We start from the raw sequence: 22795 nt of genomic DNA on the forward strand, positions 1-22795 counted from the left end.
GGCCTGGAATTCATAGGTACACTTCAACTATGACAGACAAAATGAGAAGAAATAAAATCACATTGTAGGATTTATGAATTTATTTGCAAATTATGGTGGAAAATAAGTATTTGGTCACCTACAAACAAGCAAGATTTCTGGCTCTCACAGACCTGTAACTTCTTCTTTAAGAGGCTCCTCTGTCCTCCACTCGTTACCTGTATTAATGGCAAGTGTGTGAAAACCTTGTGAAGACTTACAGAAAACGTTTGACCTCTGTCATTGCCAACAAAGGGTGTATAAAAGTATTGTGAAACTTTTGTTATTGACCAAATACTTATTTTCCACCATAATTTGCAAATAAATTCATTAAAAATCCTACAAATGTGATTCTGGATTTTGTCTGTCGTAGTTTTAGTGTACCTATGATAAATTACAGGCCTCTCATCTTTTTAAGTGGGAGAACTTGCACAATTGGTGGCTGACTAAATACTGTTTTGCCCCACTGTGTGTGTGTGTGTGTGTATACACACACACACACACACACACACACACACACACACACACACAACAAAAATGGGGTGCCATTTGGGACACATGCTAGGAGCTAATCCCTTTGTGTAGGTTTTTTTTCCTGTGTAATGGAGGCAGGCACCAGGCCACCACAGAATACAAGCCTGTTTCACTACTAGTCTTTTCTTTCAGTGTTAAGGTCTTAATGAGTTCACATTGTTTCAGAGCACTGGAAGGAGAAGATCTAAGAGGACAGTTGAAAGGGACAAGGATTGATTGAATAACCGAAGTCAAAGTAGCCAGGCCTCCTGAGTGGCACAGTGGTCTAAGGCACTGCAGCGAAGTTGCTAGCTGTGCCACTAGAGACCCTGGTTCGAATTTCGTAATAGACATGTGTATTGTAAGGCCTTGTGTATAGGCAGATGCAGGTGGAAAGCCAGCTCGAATGGCTAATGCTACTTTGTGATGTTGCGCCCAGCATTCAGCAGAGGTAAACAGGCTGCTGCAACCTGATTGGCTGAACGCAGTGTGCAACAGCCGGAAAATGTGGTTATATTAAAGACGGTACGCATATTTTTCCTGTTTTCTTCCGGCGGCACGCCATGAAAGCTTGTTAAGGAGGAAACCCATGCCTTTGTAGCCTTCGTGTTGGATGTTATGTACGAACCAGTCGTTGGAGACAAGTGTATTACCAGCTGAGTATATTAAGCCTAGACGATACTGGAGATCTAGTGCCCACTAGCGGCTGCCTAGACTAATTCTGGAGCCCTATTTTAACAGTAAAATATAACAATAGCATAATTGTCTACCCAAAATGCATGACAGTCACTGGATTAGGTTGCACATTCATACTTTGAATCACAACATGAAAAGATCATTAAACAACTTATTTCTTAAACACCCTCTCAGTAATCTCTGGTCTCAACATTAACGCTTGTAGGCTTGCAAGAAGAAAATTTAAAAAAAATTGTTGGACAAGTAGATTTAAGTTGTCAAAATGGACAAGTAAAAAACAAGTTCATGCAATAATCACAATATCAAAGAGTCAGGCTATTCCAATCAGAATTGGATCAACGCGTCCTCCGGATGCGATGTGTTCCCACTGTCCTTCCAATCACTGCGGAGGCCATCGGAGCATAATTGTAGTTCTGCATTGGCAGGCATGAGTAGTCTTTCAACCATGCAGTCGTGAGACGTGTTTGAGTTAAAAGCGAGCCTAGTGTGTGCGCACATTTGTTGATATGCATTGCTAGTTAGTGAATTATTTGCTCAGTTAAATCACATTTTTAGTCAGCAATGAAAATCCTGGAAAAGTCATGGTATGTGCATCACCTGTGTATGTGCCAGTGGGCCGTTGAGTGAGGAGACATAGCACAGCAGGTAAAATAATGATATACTGCACAACAGACTACCAAGATAGCCAATTCAAAACATTGTGTAGTTTGGCTGGAATCTTGCTTGTTAACTATTTAGCATGCATTAATGTCATTGTCATTACATACATTTAAGTCATTTAGCAGACGCTCTTATCCAGAGCGACTTACAAATTGGTGCGTTCACCTTATGACATCATGTCCTAAAATACCTTTCCACCGGTACTCGAGAATAACCGCAAATGGCCAGTTGATACAGGTGCACAGTTGATGAAACCAATGCTGCATACTCCAGTTGTAGAACAGTCTCAAGGGATCAAAATTGGGTGTTAACAAATAATTCTGACACTGTTGCTAAGCTAGGATTCTCCTCCATTCAATATTGGCCACATAATTCTGACAAAGTAAAAAAAAATATTCCTGGAAAAGTAACTATGCTGTCAAGATCTACCCTGAACATTTTAGCCCTACAGATTGACAAACATGTTAAATCAGTAGCTACACCGCCCACCTCAGCCATTTGATCCCTGGTTCACTGAATGAGTGAATTATATCATAAAGACATAACAAGTATTTGGTTGTGATTGTAATGCTGCCGGATGGAAAACCATTCTCCAGGAGAGCTACTGGGTGTGCAGGCTTTTGCTTCAGCCCTGCTCAAACACTGTAAAAAAATCAAATCAGCTGCTCAACAGGACCTTGATAAGCAGACTTGTGTTTGATGAGCAGGGCTGGACCAAAAGCCTGCACACCCAGTAGCTCTCCAGATGGAGGGTTGACAGATCACATGTGTTTTATACAGTAGCCCATCAGTGCAGTTAAGTGCCTTGCTCAAGGCCACAAGGGCAGGAGATATAATTCATTGTATCAGAGACCAGCAACCATCCATCATCTAGTGATAATAATCTATGTTATTTTGTGAAGTGGTTCCTTCCGTCAACCAACCTACTTTTCTATTGTGTGATACCGGAAAAGAATAATGGTGCAACCAAATCACGGGATGCTGCAACCAACTGAAAAACTTAGTGGTACCAGTGCCACCAGGGGAAAATGTTGGTCTCGTGCCCTGGGCCTGATCAATACATATTTGCTAGCTGAGCTACCCTCCTTATGTCATAGTAGTATATTAACTTGTTGTAATCTTCACATCTTTCAAACCCCATGACAGACACAGTTACTTACCAAGATAAAGTGAGGCGTTCTCTTTCTTGACGTTGTCGTCCAGGTAGGTGGGTCCCAGGGTGTAGATGGGTGTCGACCCCATACCCACCAGGATCTGTGCTATGATGAATAGGGCCACGTACAGGTTGTGTTCATTACCCTCTTGGTCTCTGGGGCAGGAGGACAAATCCAGGAAGTCCTTGCCACTGCCGTTGTGGTTCATACACAGGCCTTCATTGCCCCGTGAGGAGTTCACCTCCAGGATTTGGTACGGAGGGGAGATGAAGTGAGGCAAGGAGAAGAGTGCTGCGCCGACAGCTATAAACACTGCACCCACGGCCAACCATCTGGGCCTTTGCCCTCGGCCTCCGAAGTAACTGATGAAGACCACCACTAGCAGACTGCCTATGTCAAAGCAGCTGACGAGCAGACCAGACTCAGAGCTCCGGAGGCTGTACCTCTTCTCTATGGTGGTGATGACACTGCTAAGGTAGCCAGACACCATCAGTGACTGGATAAATGTCAGGTAACACATGCAGCATAAAAAACAGCGAGAGTCTTCGAGAATCACACTCATGTATTTCCTAGAGGGTAAACGCATCAGGGGTAGTCTTGAGGCATTTTTACGCCTGGGTTTGCTGACCTGCGTCTCTGTGTTAAATGAAAGACTCATCCCCACCACACTAGACCTGGAAGGGGAATAGTTAACATTAGTCCTGGTGGGCGATTCAGGTAAAGGTTGGTTCAGGTTGATCCTCTGTGGGAGTTGGATGAATTCAGTACTCTTCTCCTCCGTTATTGACACCTGTTGCTGCAAAGACTTGGTCAACAAGGCCTTGCTATGCTGGCCTGAGTCATTTAGAGTGGGCAAACTTTTGGACTTGAAGTTACTGCCAGCAGGGTACTGATTTTGACTCAATAACTCATGATCCATTTGAAGGTGTTCTGCCAGTTCATTCCCTGTCTCTTTGTGGTCACCGGAAGCCATTGTGTTTTGTGGTTGTTGAGCTGGCTGAATTTACAAGTGTAGGTTTAAAAGTCCAATCACTGCATTTCTGACACTATAATATACACATTTCATTCAGGCTGCAAGTCAGTCCCAATAAAATTGAGAAAATATGGCCATATGGTTTCTGCATTGGCTTATCAGTGTTGCTGCCTCTGTTTTTCTCGCAAACACTTGTGCTCTGCCAGCATGTGATTCTGAGCTCGAAGCCGCTAGTTTCGTTGACTCTAAAGCCTTCAGCTAGCAAGATTTGCTGCAGGATCTCCCCATCACTACTTGGCAGGTGGTGGAGGATGTTGGTGTTTTGAGTCAAGCAGAAAGAAAATGGCAGACATGGGCAGATGACACAGTGGTGTTGACATGGTTCCCTTGGAATCACCTTCAATTAATTAAGAAAAGAAAAAAGGTACATTTCACCCATATTGAATGTTTTCACCCCACTCCATACACTCTAGTTAGATGTCATCATTGTCATAAACTATATAGGGTTAGGGTTCCCACACTGCCATTTTTTGAAATGTTTTACAGCACTTGTTTACAGAGGACAATCAACCACCTGTTCTAATTAGCCATCAAAGCGTCTCTGAACATCGATGAGTAACGAAAGGAAAATGCCAGAAGTGTTGAAAATTAAACCGTATATAGCAAATGTATATTTTGTATTTGAGAAATTATTTTGATGTGAAAGTATGTTTCCAAAACCATATCGCACGTGAGGATCATTGAAGTTTATAAACGTTAAAACAGAGTTTCGCGATTGTAGTTCACATGGAGCCAGATTTGCTACACCAGATAATGTGATTTAACCAAATATTTTTTTTGTATCGATTATTGAGAGTTACAGGTTAGGTACTGCTTGGTGTAGAATATATTTTTTTATAGCAACCTTAACTTGGCGATACCATCGTTGTTCTCGATTAGGCCAAACCTGCATCTTCTAAAATGTTACAGGTGGTGTTTTGCTCCATGAAGTAATCCAACAATGTGTACGCCACCATCTTGTCAATTTTAAATATTGAGTGAGTTCTATTACGCTGGCCCCGGTTGAACCGGGCAATGGTCCGTAACATCATTGGGCGAAAGAGGAGAGGCGCGCCCTTCTCAAATCAAACAGTAAAATCTGCACCAATCGGACATGTTGTCAACAAGGCAGCATGGTGCATCATCCAGAAACATACACTTACATTGGGAAGGCAGATAATGCGTTTTATATCAAAAGCAATCATTTCTGGGTGTGAAAAGGCAGAATCATGCTTACATGGCTTTTGTTTTGAGTCCTCCGTGGGGAGGAGTTTGGTTCGGGTGAAAAGTTATTTGGATTAGTTTTGGAACTGAGCAGACTCTCGGCGTGAGGCAGGTGCCCCGCTCTGGCTCACGCCGAGAGTCTGCTCAGTTCCAAAACTAATGCAAATCACTTTTCACCCGACCCAGACTCCTCCCTACGGGGTAACCCGGGCCAGATCTAACCCGGACTAAATCTCTCATTCGCAGAGACAGGTGGGTCCACACCAAAGTGCGGCGTGTCATTACGACACGTACCTGTCTAAATATAATGAGAAAATATTTCAAAGACAAGATAGCAGCGTACACATTGTAGGGTTTATTTATTAAACAAAACAATTATTTTTACTTGAATTGATGGAGAATTTTCTACATTCAAACACCACCTGCAACTGGACACGGACGTTTAAGATAACGTTACATGTTTGGCCAAATCGAGAACGAAGATAACTAGCATCGCCAAGTTAAAGTTGGTCGAAAATGATGTGTTACACCAAACAGTAGGTAACCTGTAACTCCCGGTAATGGATAGCAAAAATATTTCTTAAATCACATCTGGTGTAACAATCTGTTATAGCCAGCTGTGGTCGATGCGTCCAGCTGAGAACCCAAAGCAAGGGAAGCTGTAAACCCTTGGCTTCTCCAGAGGCAACGTTAACGAGTAGCTAGATACTGTAACCACCAGTACCTAGACATGAAAACGAACAAATTAAACCAGTCTTGACATTGAATAAAAACGGACATGTTACTAAAAAACGGTGACTGGCTTGTTAGCATTTACCGACGTGAACCTGTTTTCAATCACAATCCCGAGAGTAGGCATAGCCTACCATTACGCGAACTAACCAAAAACCGCGGCTAGCTCTGGTGAACTGCTGATGATCTGCTGGTGGCAGGTTTGTAGCTCGCGTTGTAGTTAGGAATGAAAACGTTTAACGTTGGTTTACAAATTTTACTTACCAACCTGACGATTTTAAGCAACATCAGGGTCCTTAATTCCTACGAAAATCACATTTGATGGCCGTTACCAAATTGCACCAGATAAAACCATCGTCATCCTATCCCGTAGAAAGCTGTACATTACAACCTTCTCACGGAAAAACATATGAGATGTTTACCACAACCCAGGGTTATAGGCTTCTGCAGCGTCCGACTGAGTGAGCCACCTTATTGGTTCGATTTTACTGGGGCGGAAGTGTCGTCGGGAGGGAGAGGGGGGAGTTGCCCCTAAAAACCCATCTAGAATCAGCTTATTGTACAAAGCCCAGTACTTGACCATACAGCTGTTAATGGTCACTGCAGATTTATGATCACTTGTCGGTTTGCTCCTGCATCTGGCACCTGCCAGTGATTACCATCCTCTCAGTTCATGCGTGACTTTGTTGCATTCGGAAACATGTTCACTTCCCTACAAAAAATAAATAATAATACTGATATAGTAGCATTTACCAGCTTTACTGGATGGCAGGTCATTTCCAGTGGTGTAAATTAGTTTTGTTGGGTATCTGTGCTTGGATGGCCCAACCATGTGGTGATGTACAGTACCAGTCAAAAGTTTGGAGACGGCTACTCATTCAAGAGTTTTTATTTATTTTCACTATTTTCTACGTTGTAGAATAATAGTGAAGACATCAAAACTATGAAAGAACACATATAGAATCATGTAGTAACCAAAAAAGTGTTTTAAAAAATCTAAATATATTTTAGATGAGATTCTTCAAAGTCGCCACCCTTTGCCTTGATGACAGCTTTGCACACTCTTGGTATTCTCTCAACCAGCTTCATGAGGTAGTCACCTGGAATGCATCTCAATTAATAGGTGTGCCTTGTTAAAAGTTCATTTGTGGAATTTCATTCCTTCTTAATGCATTTGAGCCAATCATTTGTGACAAGGTAGGGTTGGTATACAGAAGACAGCCCTATTTGGTAAAAGACCAAGTACATATTATGTTAAGAACAGCTCAAATCAGCAAAGAGAAATGACAATCCATCATTACTTTAAGACATGAAGGTCAGTCAATACAGAAAAACTCAAGAACTTAGAAAGTTTCTTAAACTGTAGTCGCAAAAACCGTCAAGCGCTATGATGAAACTGGCTCTCATGAGGACGGCCACAGGAAAGGAAGACCCAGAGTTACCTCTAATGAATTTACCCTCTGCAGTAGTTACCAGCCACAGAAATCGGCAATTAACTGCACCTCAGACACAGCCCAAATAAATGTATGGTCAAATTGCTGCAAAGAAACCACACCAATAAGAAGAGACTTGCTTGGGCCATGAAACACAAGCAATGGACATTAGACCGGTGGAAATCTGTCCTTTGGTTCCAACCGCCGTGTCTTTGTAAGACGCAGAGTAGGTGAATGGATGAGCTCCGCATGTGTGGTTCCCACCGTGAAGCGTGGAGGTGATGTGATGGTACTTTGCTGGTGACACTGTCAGCGATTTATTTAGAATTCAAGGCACACTTAACCACCATGCATACCACAGCATTCTGCAGCGATACGCCATCCCATCTAGTTTGCGCTTAGTGGGACTATCATTTGTTTTCACCAGGACAATGACCCAAAACACACCTCCAGGCTGTGTAAGGGCTATTTGACCAATAAGGAGAGTGATGCATCAGATGACCTGGTCTCCACAATCACCCGACTTTAACCCAATTGGGATGAGTTTGAGCGCATAGTGAAGGAAAAGCAGCCAACAAGTGCTCAGCATGTGGGATCTCGGTCAAGACTGTTGAAGCATTCCAGGTGACTACCTCAAGATGGTTAAGAGAATGCCAGGAGTGTTCTGTGTGGCTACTTTGAAAAATATTTTTGATTTCTTTAACACTTTTTTTGGTTTCATAGTGAAGACAAACTATTTTCTACAATGTAGAAAAGTTCAAATAAAGACAAACTTGACTTGTACTGTATGTCAAACACAAATAAATGTATTCATTCAAGATCTATGATAACCTTAAATTGGGGTAGTATTTCAACCGTTGTTTGGAAAATATTAAACTTGTCAAACTTTACATTAAATTGAAACGATACCATGTAACACATGCACAGTATCTTACAGTTAGTTGTACGTTTGGCTAACTGATTTGATAATTTGTTCAGTCTTATTACGATTCAGTTTTATGTGGTTTCGTGTGCAACTGAATAATTACATTCTGGAAACCTTCATTAAATGTCTTACCAAAACTGTCAACCATGTGTCTTTTATGGGACAGTGACATGAATTGTAGACCAATTCAATCAGTAATTACACATCAATCAACAATAAAAAATAATTTATTTACAATGCATAAATCATAAATTAGCAAGCGGCATTGGCAAAAGCAATATTAGTCAACAGCTTGCATAAGGTGTAAATACAACTTTTTACATAAATGCTCCCACTCTGGATAAACATTGATGCAGGTGAACAGTGATATTTAATATGAACATCACACCTCGAAAAACATCTCTGAACTGCAACACTGAGCTTTCTACACAAAAACTCATGTTTTACAATATTGCTTTGATTAACCATTGTTTACATACTCATCTTAGTCAAAATATGAAACAATTGTACAAATAATAATAATAAAACCCACTGATCACAAATAAAATGTGGGGGAAAGAAAAACCTGAAAAGCAAAAAAAGAAACAGGGGTGTAGTAGTCTAACCATAGCACAAGTCTGCGTCTGAAATTGCACCCTATTCCCTATATAGTGCCCTAGAGGCCCTGCTCAAAAGTAGTGCACTATATATAGTGAATATGGTGCCACATCAGATACGGCCACTGAGTAACAAAGCACTCTTCAGTATTGTCACTTCACTATACATATATGATACACCTTTCAACTTCACAGCAATACACATGACAGAAAAACAGATCTAAGGCATTATGCTAGGTCTTTAGCATGTTACGGTACTTGAATGTAATATTTACCAATTGATAAAATAACAAACTATAAATTAATAACACATTTTACAACAAAGAAAAGTCTTGATCAGTCAGAACTGAAGAAAAAAAACAATTAAATTCAACCAAACTTTGTGAGTTATATTTGTATGCAAACTCTTTCCTTAAAACTTATGATTGCCAAAATGCATGCCTTAAAAAAAGGCTGTTAACACAGTAACACTTCATGGCTTAAGTTTATTTTAAAAGGTAGTAATAACATCTTTGGATTTGCAATGAGAGCAGTGCATCATTTTACAATGGTGATTTTTTGAATATATATTTATATCAGAGCATCCTAATCTTCAAACTTTGCCCAACTCTTTAATAATGCCTTGTTTAGGAAAATGTTTAATTAATTGGGAGAAATTGGCCATCACAAACCATTAGAAATATCCTTTGCATCGTCAGAATGACATAAGAACCAGTGCAAATCTACAAAATAGATATTTTCTGGCCACACATTTTTAAACCGATGATTGTGAGCCCAACGTCATTTCAGTGTTTGCAGACAATTTGGAATTTTCACATTCTACAAAAAAAAAAAAAAAAAAATTCTGAGTTCATATTTGCTATGTGTTTACAGACGATAAACAAAAATGGGAATAGTACAGGAATATGGCTTGAAAAATACATATTACCTGTTCATTTTACACTTTCAGCTTTTTTTTTTAGGGCAGCACACAAAATCAGCACAGTCAGAGCACCCTAAAGTATTCAGCTATGCCTGTTGGTAGGCCTGTCCAATCCTTTCATTGTGATGAGGTCAAGGTGAAATGCAAGGAAAAATCCTTACGCAAATTGTTTGAAACCCTGATAAACAGTCCTTTGTTAGTTAATCCAACACAAATGGTATGACTGTGAAGTCATATTTCAGTGGTCGTAACACCAGGCTAGAGAGAAAAAAATACATCTTAATTAATTAATCTATACTGTAATATATACAAAACTATGAACATTCACCTTCATACATATCGCAGCAGGGTGATTAATTTGACAATTTAATCTGAAATTACAGGACCTAAAATATGTAATTCAAATAGACACAATAAGGTACCATTAAGGGATACTTGTTAAGAAACTTAACACTTGCCCCCTTTTTATAGTTTCATACAAAGAAAGTTTCTCAAGTTTAAAAACTATAAATACCTGTAAAACATTTATTTTAAACCTTTCAAGTGACTACTTTAGTCAGGCTTTACAATGTAACCATTCAAAATCATTGTATAGTTTATGCTCTTCAAACCATTTATAATATCACTTATTTATTTTTTGAAATCATGTGATATAATTTTGTCTCACACCTGTGCATACAAAGAAACGATCAGACAAAGAAAATATTGTTATTAAGAAAATACCTAAAAGTAAAGAGAGCATTTTCAGAGTTGAGCCATAGTCTGCGTTCTATCCCCTGAAATGAATACATTTATCTGACCAGATGCCTGCTGACAGGACCAGTTTTGCTTCTATATTGTGTGAGTATGAGTCCATTATATATATACACATATATACACGTGTGTGTGTGTGCGCAAGTGTCTGTGTGTCTGAGTGTAGCCTATTTGGGAAGGACCTAAGTCACACTAAGGTGAATGCGGTTGGTTCAGGGAGAACTGCAGGAGCTCCTTGATTGGTTGGATGCCAGTGTTTTCATTGGGTGTTGACCTTTTGTAAACCGTGTTGTCCAACAATAGACCGGGGTCAGCAATAGTTCTGAAAAAGAAAATGTTTCTTTGATTTAAACAAGGCAACATTTCAGTTGATTACTATACTGCCCCCCCTTAGGCCAATCAGTGTAATATTGTAAATGCCAGATCTCTATGGCAAGACACATCATTGACCGGACGGAGACAGATCTAGTCTCTCACCCGATTTCATTGTGGGGGACAAAAGGGCAGAATTGAGTGAAATACAACTGACAACATTCTAAAGAGACACAGGGGATTATAAGGACATGGGAAGAAGGCCCTCAACGACAAATCGGTGCTGTCTGTTTTGATGTGTAAACGTTTTTAAATACACTAATCCCTAATGTTGGGCAGACAACAACAGAAGATGAAACGTTACTCACTGGAGTTGTGTCACCTTGTATTAACATGTCAATTCCAGCCAACTGGTCTAGAATGATGCTATCCCTTCGTCTCAAGGCATTATCAGTGCCTTTGGAAAGAAACTCAGACCGCTTGACTTTTTCCACATTTTGTTTCGTTACAGCTTTATTCTAAAATGGATTAACTAAAACAATTCTCAGCAATACCCCATGTGCAGAAAAACTCATTCTGATTGGCTGGGCCCTGGCTCCCAAGTGGGTTGGACTATGCCCTCCCAGACCAACCCTGCCCAGTCGTGTGAAGCCCTCCTAATTCATTATTTCTATTGACTGACTGACTTCCTTACAGGAACTGTAACTGAGTAAATCTTTGAAAATGTTGCATGTTGCATTTATATTTTTGTTCAGTGTATTTCCTGTTACCAAGTCATTTATGGTTTATACATATTTAGTTTTTCCATGTGGACCAATTTATCTGTGAAATATTTTTTAAATTGTATTTTTCTCCCCAATTTTGTAGTATCCAATTGTTAGTAATTACTACCTTGTCTCATCGCTACAACTCCCGCACGGGCTCGGGAGAGACAAAGGTCAAAAACCATGCGTCCTCCGAAACACAACCCAACCAAGCCGCACTGCTTCTTAACACAGCGCATATCCAACCCGGAAGCCAGCTGCACCAATGTGTCGGAGGAAACACCGTGCACCTGGCGCCTGCTTTTCTCTGTGCAAATGTTATAACAGCATCTAATATTTCTTCTTGAGTAATCTCTGTTTTTAGTGATGATACTTTTTCTGTTGATAACTGCTTCAGAGCTGTTGAGTCTAAGGCTATAGGATCCATCCAAATGTTTAATTTAGATTCATATACATTTTCATTGAAGATTTTTAAATTGTAAAAATCACGTTGTTTCTAAATAAGAGTTTGTATCTTTTAAAATTCTAACTGGTTTAGCATGTATTTGTTTTGTGAGAGGTGAGAGATATTTTACTGCTTTATTTGCCATTAAGTAGTATTTTTTATTGGAGTTTAACCTGTAGTTGTTGGTTCTCTTCAAAAGTAAAAGATCGTAGTTATGAAATTGTATTTTCCTTCTTTAGCTTGTAAAGATTTTTTATTGGCTTTTTCTAAGAGGGTGTTCTTTTTTTCTTTCATTTTAATTTCTAAATCAGATTTAACTTTTGTTTCTCTAAAAGTACCTTAAATGATAAAGAGAAACTAAAGTACACAAAGGAGTGGGTGGAACTTGAACTGGACACACACACACACACACACACACACACACACACACACACACACACACACACACACACACACACACACACACACACACACACACACACACACACACACACACACACACACACACACACACACACACACACACACACACCTGCTCAGGGTCCATGGAAGACAGGCTTCCTGTAGGCATGGTCATCTGGCCTGCTGAGACTTGGTTCATGTTGTTCATGCTGCCGTTGGAGGCCATGGGGACACCCTGTATGTTCATGTTCAGGTTTGCGTTTGTGCCGTTGTACATTCCACCATTAGACTGTTGGGCCATGTATTGCTGAGCTTGAGACTGTTGTGTGAACATGCTGAAACAGAGCATGGAAATCAAAAGGTACATGTTCAATCACAGATTTGACCACAGGTTGATGAAAATGTGTATCATGAGAGCATACGGAATACATCCTACAGACAGTGTAGATTAATGCAGAATCAAAACATAAGTCTATGATCATAATCATGACAACTAAATACAAAGGTTAGCAGTAGGGTTGCAAAATTCTGGTTTTCCAGAAAACCTAGATGAAGAATTACAGATTTCTGTTAATTTCCTCCGGATTCAGAGAATCCTCCAAACAGGACTTCCTGGAAACCCTTTCCCGAAGTTACTTGAATTTTGCAACCAAAAGGCTTGGCCGGGGTAGGCAGTCATTGTAAATAAGAATTTGTTCTTAACTGACTTGCCTAGTTAAATAAAGGTGAAATAAAAATTTGACACGTGATAAAATTAGATTTTGATCCAGGTAGAGTTGCCAGTCTCACCTGTTTCCTGACATGTTGCCCTGAGGCCAGCCGTTCATCTCAGAGGAGGGCTGGTAGGAGGAGTTGGCCTGGGCCTGCTGCTGCATCATGGGGCTCTGGGCGTGATTCATGCGGGGGGACATGAGTGGACTCTGGGGGGTAGTGGCTCCTGTGAAGCCTGCGTCCTGCTGCTGCTGGTTTATACCTGACAGGACCAGGGAGGAGACATTTGTTATCAGTACTGAGGGGTGGAGAGTACAGTAGACGTTACCTAAACATTCATTTCATTGTCAAGATAAGACTGCTTGAATAATCTGTTTTTTCCACCATTCCAACTCCTTGTCATTCATCGTCATGCAATGTTTGGCTTGACAATGACAGAAATGGAATTGCCAAAAGCACAAATAGGGACCAGGCTTAAGATAAGCTTTGTGTTGTAGTTGACTACTGCAGATATGTTAATGAAGATACAGAAATACATGAAGAGCCAAAGTAAAGTACATACATGCAGTTGGTCAAAAACATGGCACAATCAAATCTATACACTCACATGAATGGGTAAGAGAAGATGAAAAATATGAAAATTCTACAGCTCAGCCACCACTAATATCTATGTGAACACCAACATGAAGCTATCTGATAATGCTATTAGTAATTCTTATCCCTGTATCATATGTAATGGATTGTTTTGACTAACATGACAGAAGCAATGAGTTAATACTATAGATCACAAGTACTCTGATATCTTTAGGTAGATATACCTGTGAGATGACATGAGGCATACACTACCAGTCAAAAGTTTTAGAATACCTACTCAGTCGAGGGTTTTTCGTTATTTTGACTTTACGGCATTGCAGAATAATAGTGAAGACATCAAAACTGTGAAATAACACATATGGAATCATGTAGTAAGCAAAAAAAACAGTGTTAAACAAATCAAAATATATTTATATTTGAGATTCTTCAAATAGCCACCCGTTGCCTTGACAGATTTGCACACTCTTGGCATTCTCTCAACCAGTTTCACCTTGAATGCTTTTCCAACAGTCTTGAAGGAGTTCAAGTGCTGAGCACTTGTTGGCTGCACTTGTTGGCTGCTTTTCCTTCACTCTGCGGTCCAACTCATCCAAAACCATCTCAATTTGGTTGAGGATGGGGGATTGTGGAGGCCAGGTCATCTGATGCAGCACTCCATCTCTCTCCTTATTGGTCAAATAGCCCTTACACAGCCTGGAGGTGTGTTGGGTCATTGTCCTGTTGAAAAACAAATGATTGTCCCACTAAGCGCAAGCCAGATGGGATGGCGTATCGCTGCAGAATGCTGTGGTAGCCATGCTGGTTAAGTGTGCCTTGAATTCTAAATCAATCACAGACAATGTCACCAGCAAAGCACCATCACACCTCCTCCATACTTCACAGTGGGAAATACACATGCAGAGATCATCCGTTCACCCACACCGCGTCTCACAAAGACATGGTGGTTGGTGCCAAAAATCTAAAATTTGGACTCCAGACCAAAAGGACACCTTTCCACCGGTCTAATGTCCATTGCTTGTGTTTCTTGGCCCAAGCAAGTCTCTTCTTCATATTGGTGTCCTTTAGTAGTGGTGTCTATTCAGCAATTCATCCATTAAGCAATTCCTGAGGCTGGTAACTGTAATGAACTTATCCTCTGCAGCAGAAGTGACTCTGGGTTTTCCATTCCTGTGGTGGTCCTCATGAGAGCCAGTTTCATCATAGCGCTTGATGGTTTTTGCGACTGCACTTGAAGAAACAAAGTTCCTGACATTTTCCGAATTGACTGACCTTCATGTCTTAAAGTGATGGACTCATTTGAGCTGTTCTTGTCATAATATGGACTTGGTCTTTTACCAAATACGTCTATGTATATGCCCCCTACCTTGTCACAACACAACTGATTGGCTCAAATGCATTAAGAAGGAAAGAAATTCCACAAATTAACTTTTAAGGTACAATTTAAAAGTATTCCAGGTGGCTACCTCATGAAGCTGGTTGAGAGAATGCCAAGAGTGTGCAAAACTGTCATCAAGGCAAAGGGTGGCTATTTGAAGAATCTAAAATATAACACTTTTTTGGTTCCATGTGTGTCATTTCATAGTTTTAATGTCTTCACTATTATTCTACAATGTAGAAAATTGTAAAAATTAAAGAAAAACGCCTGAATGAGTAGGTGTTCTAAAAGGTTTGACCAGTAGTGTACTATTTCATTTGGCAGCTGTTCAGCTAAACCACCATGGAGTATGTATGAGAAACAAATACCACTACAGTCATGCAACCACCAAATTAAACCCACGTATGATTACAATTATTATCAATTGAAATTAAACCAAAGCTGTGACAGGAAGCCACACAGCGAGGTGACCGGGCAGCATTATATTACAGTATACCTGAGCTGGGAAACTGGAAGGCACGGTGTTGCTGCATTTGTGGATTCACTACGGCTCCAAACTGGCCACCTACGTTTCCCATCATCCCTTGCTGGTTAGCTAGACTCATCTGGGAGGAGCCATGCGGGATTGGGGAGGAGTGGAGAGGGGAGAGGAGCTGCTGAGCCTCAGGGAGACCAGGGGACAGCGGGGGGAAGGGGCTGGTGGAGGGTGGCGGAGACGTAAGACCAGTACCGTAGCTGGCCGGGTAGGGGAACTGCTGGGGGTTTGCCTGGGGGATCCGAGGGTTGGTGCCCATGGAACCGGGGGGCACGCCAGGGGACTGTGAGGGCTCCACTGCCCCAGCCGCTGAAGCCATGTTAGGGGGGGCGATGAGGCCCTGGGCCCGCATCAGCATGGCTCTCTGGTGGACATGCTGCTGGCGCTGGCGCAGGATGTTACTCAGGTACTCCCTCTGTCTCTGGGCCAACATCTGAGCATTCAGGGTTCCCTAGGAGGACAGACAAGACACATTTAGACTTTAGGCATTAGGGTGCAGCCCAAATGGAACCCTATTCCCTATAAAGTGCATTACTTTTGAACAGAGCCCTAGATCGGTCCTGGTCAAAAGTAGTACACTATATAGTGAATAGGGTGCTGCCAAAAGAAGTACACTATATTTGAATTTTTATTTATAGGGAATAGGGTGCCATTAAGGATGCAAACTCACACACGCATGGAGCTGTAATAATAATGATCTGCTACAGTATTCTGACTAACCTGGTTGGGTACACTGGGTCTGAGAGGTAGGTTCATGTTGGACACACCCATCTGATTCATCATTGGCTGACGATTCTGCTGAGGAAATATATATATATATTTTTAATTGTTGTTGAATTTAACCGACTTAAACGTGTTAATTACATAGCCCTTGACATTCTATTAGACCCATTACTTGGTGAAGTCCAAAGACATTTATGATACTGCACTTTATTAATAATGTAATAAAATCCCGCTACGACCTCTGACGAGCGATCAAATAGGCAGTGTCAATACAGGACTAAGATGGATCCTACTATGCCAGCTCTGATGCGCGTCAGATGTGGCAGGGCTTAAAAACTATCACGAATTACAAAGGGAAACCCAGCCACGAGGTGCCCAGTGATGAGAGCCTACCAGATGAGTTAAATGCCTTCTATGCTCGCTTTGAGGCAAGCAACACTGAACCATGCATGAGAGCAATAGCTGTTCCGGACGACTGTGTGATCTGGCTCTCTGTAGCCAATGTATTGGTATTTTCTATTTTATTAGGATCCCCATAAGCTGTTGCAAAAGCAGCAGCTACTCCTCACAAAACATAATACAGAACATCATTAGTCAAGGACAGACCTACATACATTTTTAAAAAGGCACACGTAGCCTACATATCAATGCATACACAAACTCTAAGTCAAATGTGAGTGAGCCCTTTAAACAGGTTAAAGGAAAAATCCACCCTAAAACACTAATTCCTTTAATTTACAGTGTTAAACAAAACTAATATGTGAGAATATTTTTGGTTGGTGGGAACCTGGAAAATAGTTGTGGAAATGTGTTGTAGCTCAAGTCAACTACAAAATACACAATGCAATGCTCTCTATCTATGGGCTAACTAGGCAGGTAGAAAGCAAACATAGCTACACACAGTAATACCAAAGACAATATCAGCATGTAACATAGCTAGGTATCTGTAAAATCACCTAAACAAAATGCACTATCAATTTAGGAGTCTACAATCTCTCCATGCTCAACCTAACATTCGAAATGACAGATATACTTAAGGGGATGGGAAATGTTGCCCAGGCTACGTCAATGGGCCACACAGTGTATTCTGGGCGATTCTGGGACAAGGAGCTTTGAAATCACGTACTTTAGAGGAAAATAAGCACATTTCTCGACATACACACTGACTTTGAGAAGGGGTTGCATGATGATTAGCTTAACAACTGCGTGAAGCAGCATTACAAAGTGGACACGATTGGTCGACAGTCTGCTGGGTGGGACGGTATACGTTCCTTCATTCATTCATTGGACTCCTATCTACATTCTATAATATCTCTGGCAATGGCACCATGCAATGCACCCTGGACTAAAGTAGCAGACAAATGGGAATAATGTGCTAGACCCTCCATTAAAATTACACATTTCTCGAGGTAGGAATATCGTTAAAATATGATCAATGGCTCATTCGAGAGGAGACAACCTCCCGAGTTATGACATCAGTCAGTATTGAAATCTATGATGGACGTTTTTCGCAATCTAAAAGTCGTATTCCTATTAACTTCCAGTATAGTGAGAGCGACTATCACGGTGCTGCGTCATACTGGGCAGATTTCTCCCTGCTTGAAGGCCAATAACTCAGATACACATGAAAACATGCAATTATCCAGGGAATTAATCATACATTACTCAGAGATGCACAAAAACGATATAACATTCAAATTGGGTGAACCTTTAACATTCACAAGGCCTCGGGCCAGATGGATAACCAGGAGGAATACTCATAGCATGCACTGACCAGCTGGCATTCACTGATCAGCGTCTTCGCTGACATGTTCAACCGCTCCCTGACCCTATCTGTAATACCTACATGTTTCAAGCAGACCACCACAGTCCCTGTGCCCAAGAATGCCAAGGTAACCTGTCTAAATGACTATCGCCCCTGTAGCACTCACATCTGTAGCTATGAAATGCTTGGATGGTCATGGCTCACATCCACACCATCATTACTAAGGAATTAACTTAAATGGCCCACACACCAACAAAGCCTCATCCCCCTCAGGAGGCTGAAGATTTGGCATGGGCGCTCAGAGCTTAAAAAATCTGAGATCATCTTGACTGGCTGTGTCACAGCTTGGTATGGCAACTGCTTGACATCCAACGAGCTACAGAAGGGAAGTGGGTACAGCCTAATAAATCACTGGGTCCAAACTCCCTGCCGCCCAGAACCTCTACACCAGGCAGTGTCAGAGGGCCCTAAAAATGGTCAAAGACTCTCTGCTACTGCAAAACAAGCGGTACCGATGCGCCATGTCTGGAACCAACAGAACTCTGAACAGCTTTAACCCCCAAGCCATAAGACTGCGAAATAGTTAACCAAATAGCTACCTGTACTATCTGTATTGACCCCCCCTTTGCACAAACTCTTGACTCATCACATATACTGCTGCTACTCCTTTTTATCCATGCCGTTGCCTAATTAATTTACCCCTACCCATATGAACATTTAGAATCTACCTCAATTACCTCATACCGCCACACATTGACTCAATACACTGTGTATATTGTCAAGTTTTTGTACCTCATTGCGTATGTATTCCTTGTGTTATTATCTTTCTATAAGTTATTTCTCTGCATTGTTGGGAAGAGCCCCTAAGTAAGCATTTCACTGTTAATCTACACCTGTTGTTTACAAAGCATGTGACAAATCTATCAAATTATCAAATGAACCTACCAGGTACAATCCCAAATCCGTAAACACGGGCACCCTCATAGGTATCATCCTAACCGACCTGCCCTCTAAATACACCTCTATGGTCTTCAACGAGGATCTCAGCAATCACTGCCTCATTGCCTGCATCCGTAATGGGTCTGCAGTTAAACGACCACCCCTCATCACTGTCAAACGCTTCCTAAAACACTTCAGCAAGCAGGCCTTTCTAATCAACCTAGCCCGGGTATTCCGTCAGTAGATGATGCCTGGTTATTCTTTAAAAGTGCTTTCCTCACCATCTTTAAATAAGCATGCCCCGTTCAAAAAAATGTAGAACCAGGAACAGATATAGCCCTTGGTTCACTCCAGACCTGACTGCCCTTGATCAGCACAAAAACATCCTGTGGCGTACTGCATTAGCATCGAATAGCCCCCGCGATATACAACTTTTCATGGAAGTCAGGAACCAATATACTCGAAGGCAAGATTTTTCAAACAGAAATTTGCACCTTGTACCACAACGGCCATAAAGTTCTGGTGTGGGACACTGTAAAGTCCATGGAGAATAAGAGCACCTCCTCCCAGCTGCCCACTGCACTGAGGCTAGGAAACACTGTCACCACTGATAAATCCACGATAATTGAGAATTTCAATAAGCTTTTATCTACGGCTGGCCATGCTTTTCACCTGGCTACCCCTTCCCCGGCCAACAGCCCTGCGCCCCCCTCAGCAACTTTCCCAAGCCTTCCCCATTTCTCCTTCACCCAAATCCAGATAGCTGATGTTCTGAAAGAGCGGCAAAATCTGGATCCCTACAAATCAGCCGTGCTAGACAATCTGGACCCCCTCTTTCTAAAATTATCCACCGCAATTGTTGCAACCCTCTTCAAAGGGAAGACACTTTTGACCCAAAATGTTAGATCACTGACCATTACAAATCTCATCGTACCTTCTCTGCTATGCAATCTGGTTTCAGAGCTGGTCATGGGTGCACCTCAGCCACGCTCAATGTCCTAAACAATATCATAACCAGCATCGATAAGAGACAATGTGCAGTTGTATTCATCGACCTGGCCAAGGCTTTCAACTCTGTCAATCACTACATTCTTATCCGCAGACTTAATAGCCTTGGCTTCTCAAATGACTGTCTCGCCTGGTTCACCAACTACTTCTCAGACAGAGTTCAGTGTGTCAAATCAGAGGGCCTGTTTTCCGGACCTCTGGCAGTCTCTACGGGGGTGCCACAGGGTTCAATTCTCGGGACAACTCTTTTCTCTGTATACATCAATGATGTCGCTCTTGCTGCTGGTGATTCTCTGATCCACCTCTACGCAGACGACACCATTCTGTATACTTCTGGCCCTTCTTTGGACACTGTCAACAAACCTCCAGACGAGCTTCAATGCCATACAACTCTCCTTCTGTGGCCTCCAACTGCTCTTAAATGCAAGTAAAACTAAACGCATGCTCTTCAACTGATCGCACCTTTCCGCCTGTCCAGCATCACTACTCTGGACGGTTCTGACTTAGAATATGTGGCCAACTACAAATCCCTAGGTGTCTGGTTAGATTATGAACTCTTTCCTCTCACATTAAGCATCCCCAATCCAACATTAAATCTAGAATCAGCTTCCTATTTCACAACAAAGCATCCTTCACTCATGCTGCCAAACATACCCTCGTAAAACTGACTATCCTACCGATCGTTGACTTTCGGTGATGTTTTACAAAATAGCCTCCAACACTCTACATAGCAAATTGGATGCAGTCTATCACAGTGCCATCCGTTCTGTCGCCAAAGCCCCATATACTACCCACCACTGCGACCTGTATGCTGTCGTCGGCTGGCCCTCGCTTCATATTTGTCGCCAAACCTACTGGCTCCAGGTCATCTATAAAATCTTTGCTAGGTAAAGCCCCGTCTTATCTCAGCTCACTTGTCACCATAGCAGCACCCACCCGAAGCACGCGCTCCAGCAGGTATATTTCACTGGTCACCCCCAAAGCCAATTCCTCCTTTGGCTGCCTTTCCTTCCAGTTCTATGCTGCCAATGACTGGAACAAATTGCAAAAATCCATGAAGCTGGAGACTCATATCTCCCTCTCTAAGTTCCAGCTGTCAGAGCAGCTCACAGATCACTGCACCTGTACATAGCCCATCTGTAAATAGCCCATCCAAATACCTCATCCCCATACTGTTATTTATTCTTTGCTCCTTTGCACCCCAATATCTCTACTTGCAAATTCATCTTCTGCACATCTATCACTCCAGTGTTTAATTGCTAAGTTGTAATTATTTTGCCACTATGGCCTATTTATTGCCTTACCTCCCTTATCTTACCTCATTTGCACACACTGTATATAGACTTTTCTATTGTGTTATTGAATGTATGTTTATTTATTCCATGTGTAACTCTGTGTCGCACTGCTTTGCTTTATCTTGGTCAGGTCGCAGTTGTAAAGGAGAAATTGTTTTCAACTGGCCTACCTGGTTAAATAAAGGTCAAATAAATCAAATTAAAATAACATTTGATTTGAGCCATTGCTATAAAATAGTTTAACCATTTCTCAAACTCTCCAGCAGGTGGCAGAATCCTCAGAGTTTACTGCAGAAACTGAGTAGACAATTAACAGTTCATTTCAGATGTCCAGTTCAGTTTGCAATGTTCTTAAATGTCCAGTCCCTTTATGATTTTGACAAGGGAGAGGGGCAAAGTTGTTCAATTATCGATGTCAATATTGCAAACTACTCATTCCAAATACCATTTCAAGCTTTAGCTTATCAATTGTCCTTTCCAGGTCAGGACTTCTATATGCCCTATGATTTACATTGAGGGCTCTAGGGGTGGCGTGTCTGATTTTGAAAGAGGCAAGTTTGCATATTGTGCCTTAGGTCTAATTTGTAAACTTTGTAAAGCATTTATCATTTCAAACATAATTTCAAGCTTTTTAAACGTTTCTTTACAGATGAAGAAATTCATTAGGATAGGGCCTATATTATTAACAGTGAGGGCTCCAGGGATGGTGTGTTGCCCTACCAGCTGTCCCTGTAGTCGATGCTGCAGCTGCAGCCTCAGGTTGTTGGGCTGGGCAGGCACCGGGCCTCCTGGTCGGGCAGGGAGTCGGAGCATGGGGTACCCCATCCGCTGGCCCATCTGACCGGGCATACCATGGAAGCCAGGGTCCTGCTGGCTCATGTAGTTACCCTGTGCCATGCTACTAGCATGGGGGTACTGGCTATACATGGGTGGCTTCCTCATGGGTGACTCCTGATTGGCATACTGCTCCTGCGCCACTGGCTGGCCCTACAGAGATCAAACCAAGTAAGAAATTGCAGGACATTTAAAAAAAGCTACTGTAGGTCAGTGTTCATTTGGCTGTCTTCCTTCCGTTAATAAGCAATGGCTTGCTAACTAGTCAGTTAATTTAATTTGAGATTTTGTAGTTTCTACACCAACGTCCTTAATATCTCAATCCATTAAAATGACAGAACCCACAGCAACATACAAATTCCCTGCAACATACAGTACAGCAGTCAGTGAATTACAGTACTAGAGTAAGGCCTCAAGGGAAAATGAGCAGAGTCCAGCTGCCTGCAAAAGGCTTG

General features: G+C 41.7%; 2 protein-coding genes across 8 annotated transcripts in view; both read right to left on the reverse strand.

Annotated features, from left to right (window-relative positions):
• Positions 1 to 6558, reverse strand: part of LOC124041899 (solute carrier organic anion transporter family member 5A1-like) — a 31569-nt gene extending 25011 nt beyond the window's left edge. Inside the window, exons 1-2 of one of the 2 annotated variants that reach the window (XM_046360027.1) lie at positions 6278 to 6558; positions 3048 to 4411 (exon numbers count right to left, since the gene is read on the reverse strand). In XM_046360027.1, the coding sequence (XP_046215983.1) occupies positions 3048 to 4014 (967 nt within the window). In that variant the 5' untranslated portion in view covers positions 4015 to 4411; positions 6278 to 6558. Of the gene's footprint in view, positions 1 to 3047; positions 4412 to 6273 lie in introns of both variants that reach the window. The other variant, XM_046360026.1, reaches the window with a different exon arrangement.
• A 2018-nt stretch (positions 6559 to 8576) lies between these two features.
• LOC124041900 (nuclear receptor coactivator 2-like) overlaps positions 8577 to 22795 on the reverse strand; it is a 52306-nt gene continuing 38087 nt past the window's right edge. For 3 of the 6 annotated variants that reach the window (XM_046360028.1, XM_046360029.1, XM_046360030.1), the window contains 6 exons: positions 22227 to 22493; positions 16497 to 16574; positions 15738 to 16227; positions 13351 to 13534; positions 12692 to 12896; positions 8577 to 10960 (listed from right to left, as the gene is read on the reverse strand). In XM_046360028.1, coding sequence (XP_046215984.1) covers positions 10949 to 10960; positions 12692 to 12896; positions 13351 to 13534; positions 15738 to 16227; positions 16497 to 16574; positions 22227 to 22493 — 1236 coding nt within the window. In that variant the 3' untranslated portion in view covers positions 8577 to 10948. The remainder of the gene's footprint in view (positions 10961 to 12691; positions 12897 to 13350; positions 13535 to 15737; positions 16228 to 16496; positions 16575 to 22226; positions 22494 to 22795) is intronic. The other 3 variants (XM_046360033.1, XM_046360031.1, XM_046360032.1) reach the window with 3 other exon arrangements.

The sequence above is a fragment of the Oncorhynchus gorbuscha genome, linkage group LG08 (genome assembly GCF_021184085.1).
Source record: "Oncorhynchus gorbuscha isolate QuinsamMale2020 ecotype Even-year linkage group LG08, OgorEven_v1.0, whole genome shotgun sequence".
NCBI lineage: Eukaryota > Metazoa > Chordata > Actinopteri > Salmoniformes > Salmonidae > Oncorhynchus > Oncorhynchus gorbuscha.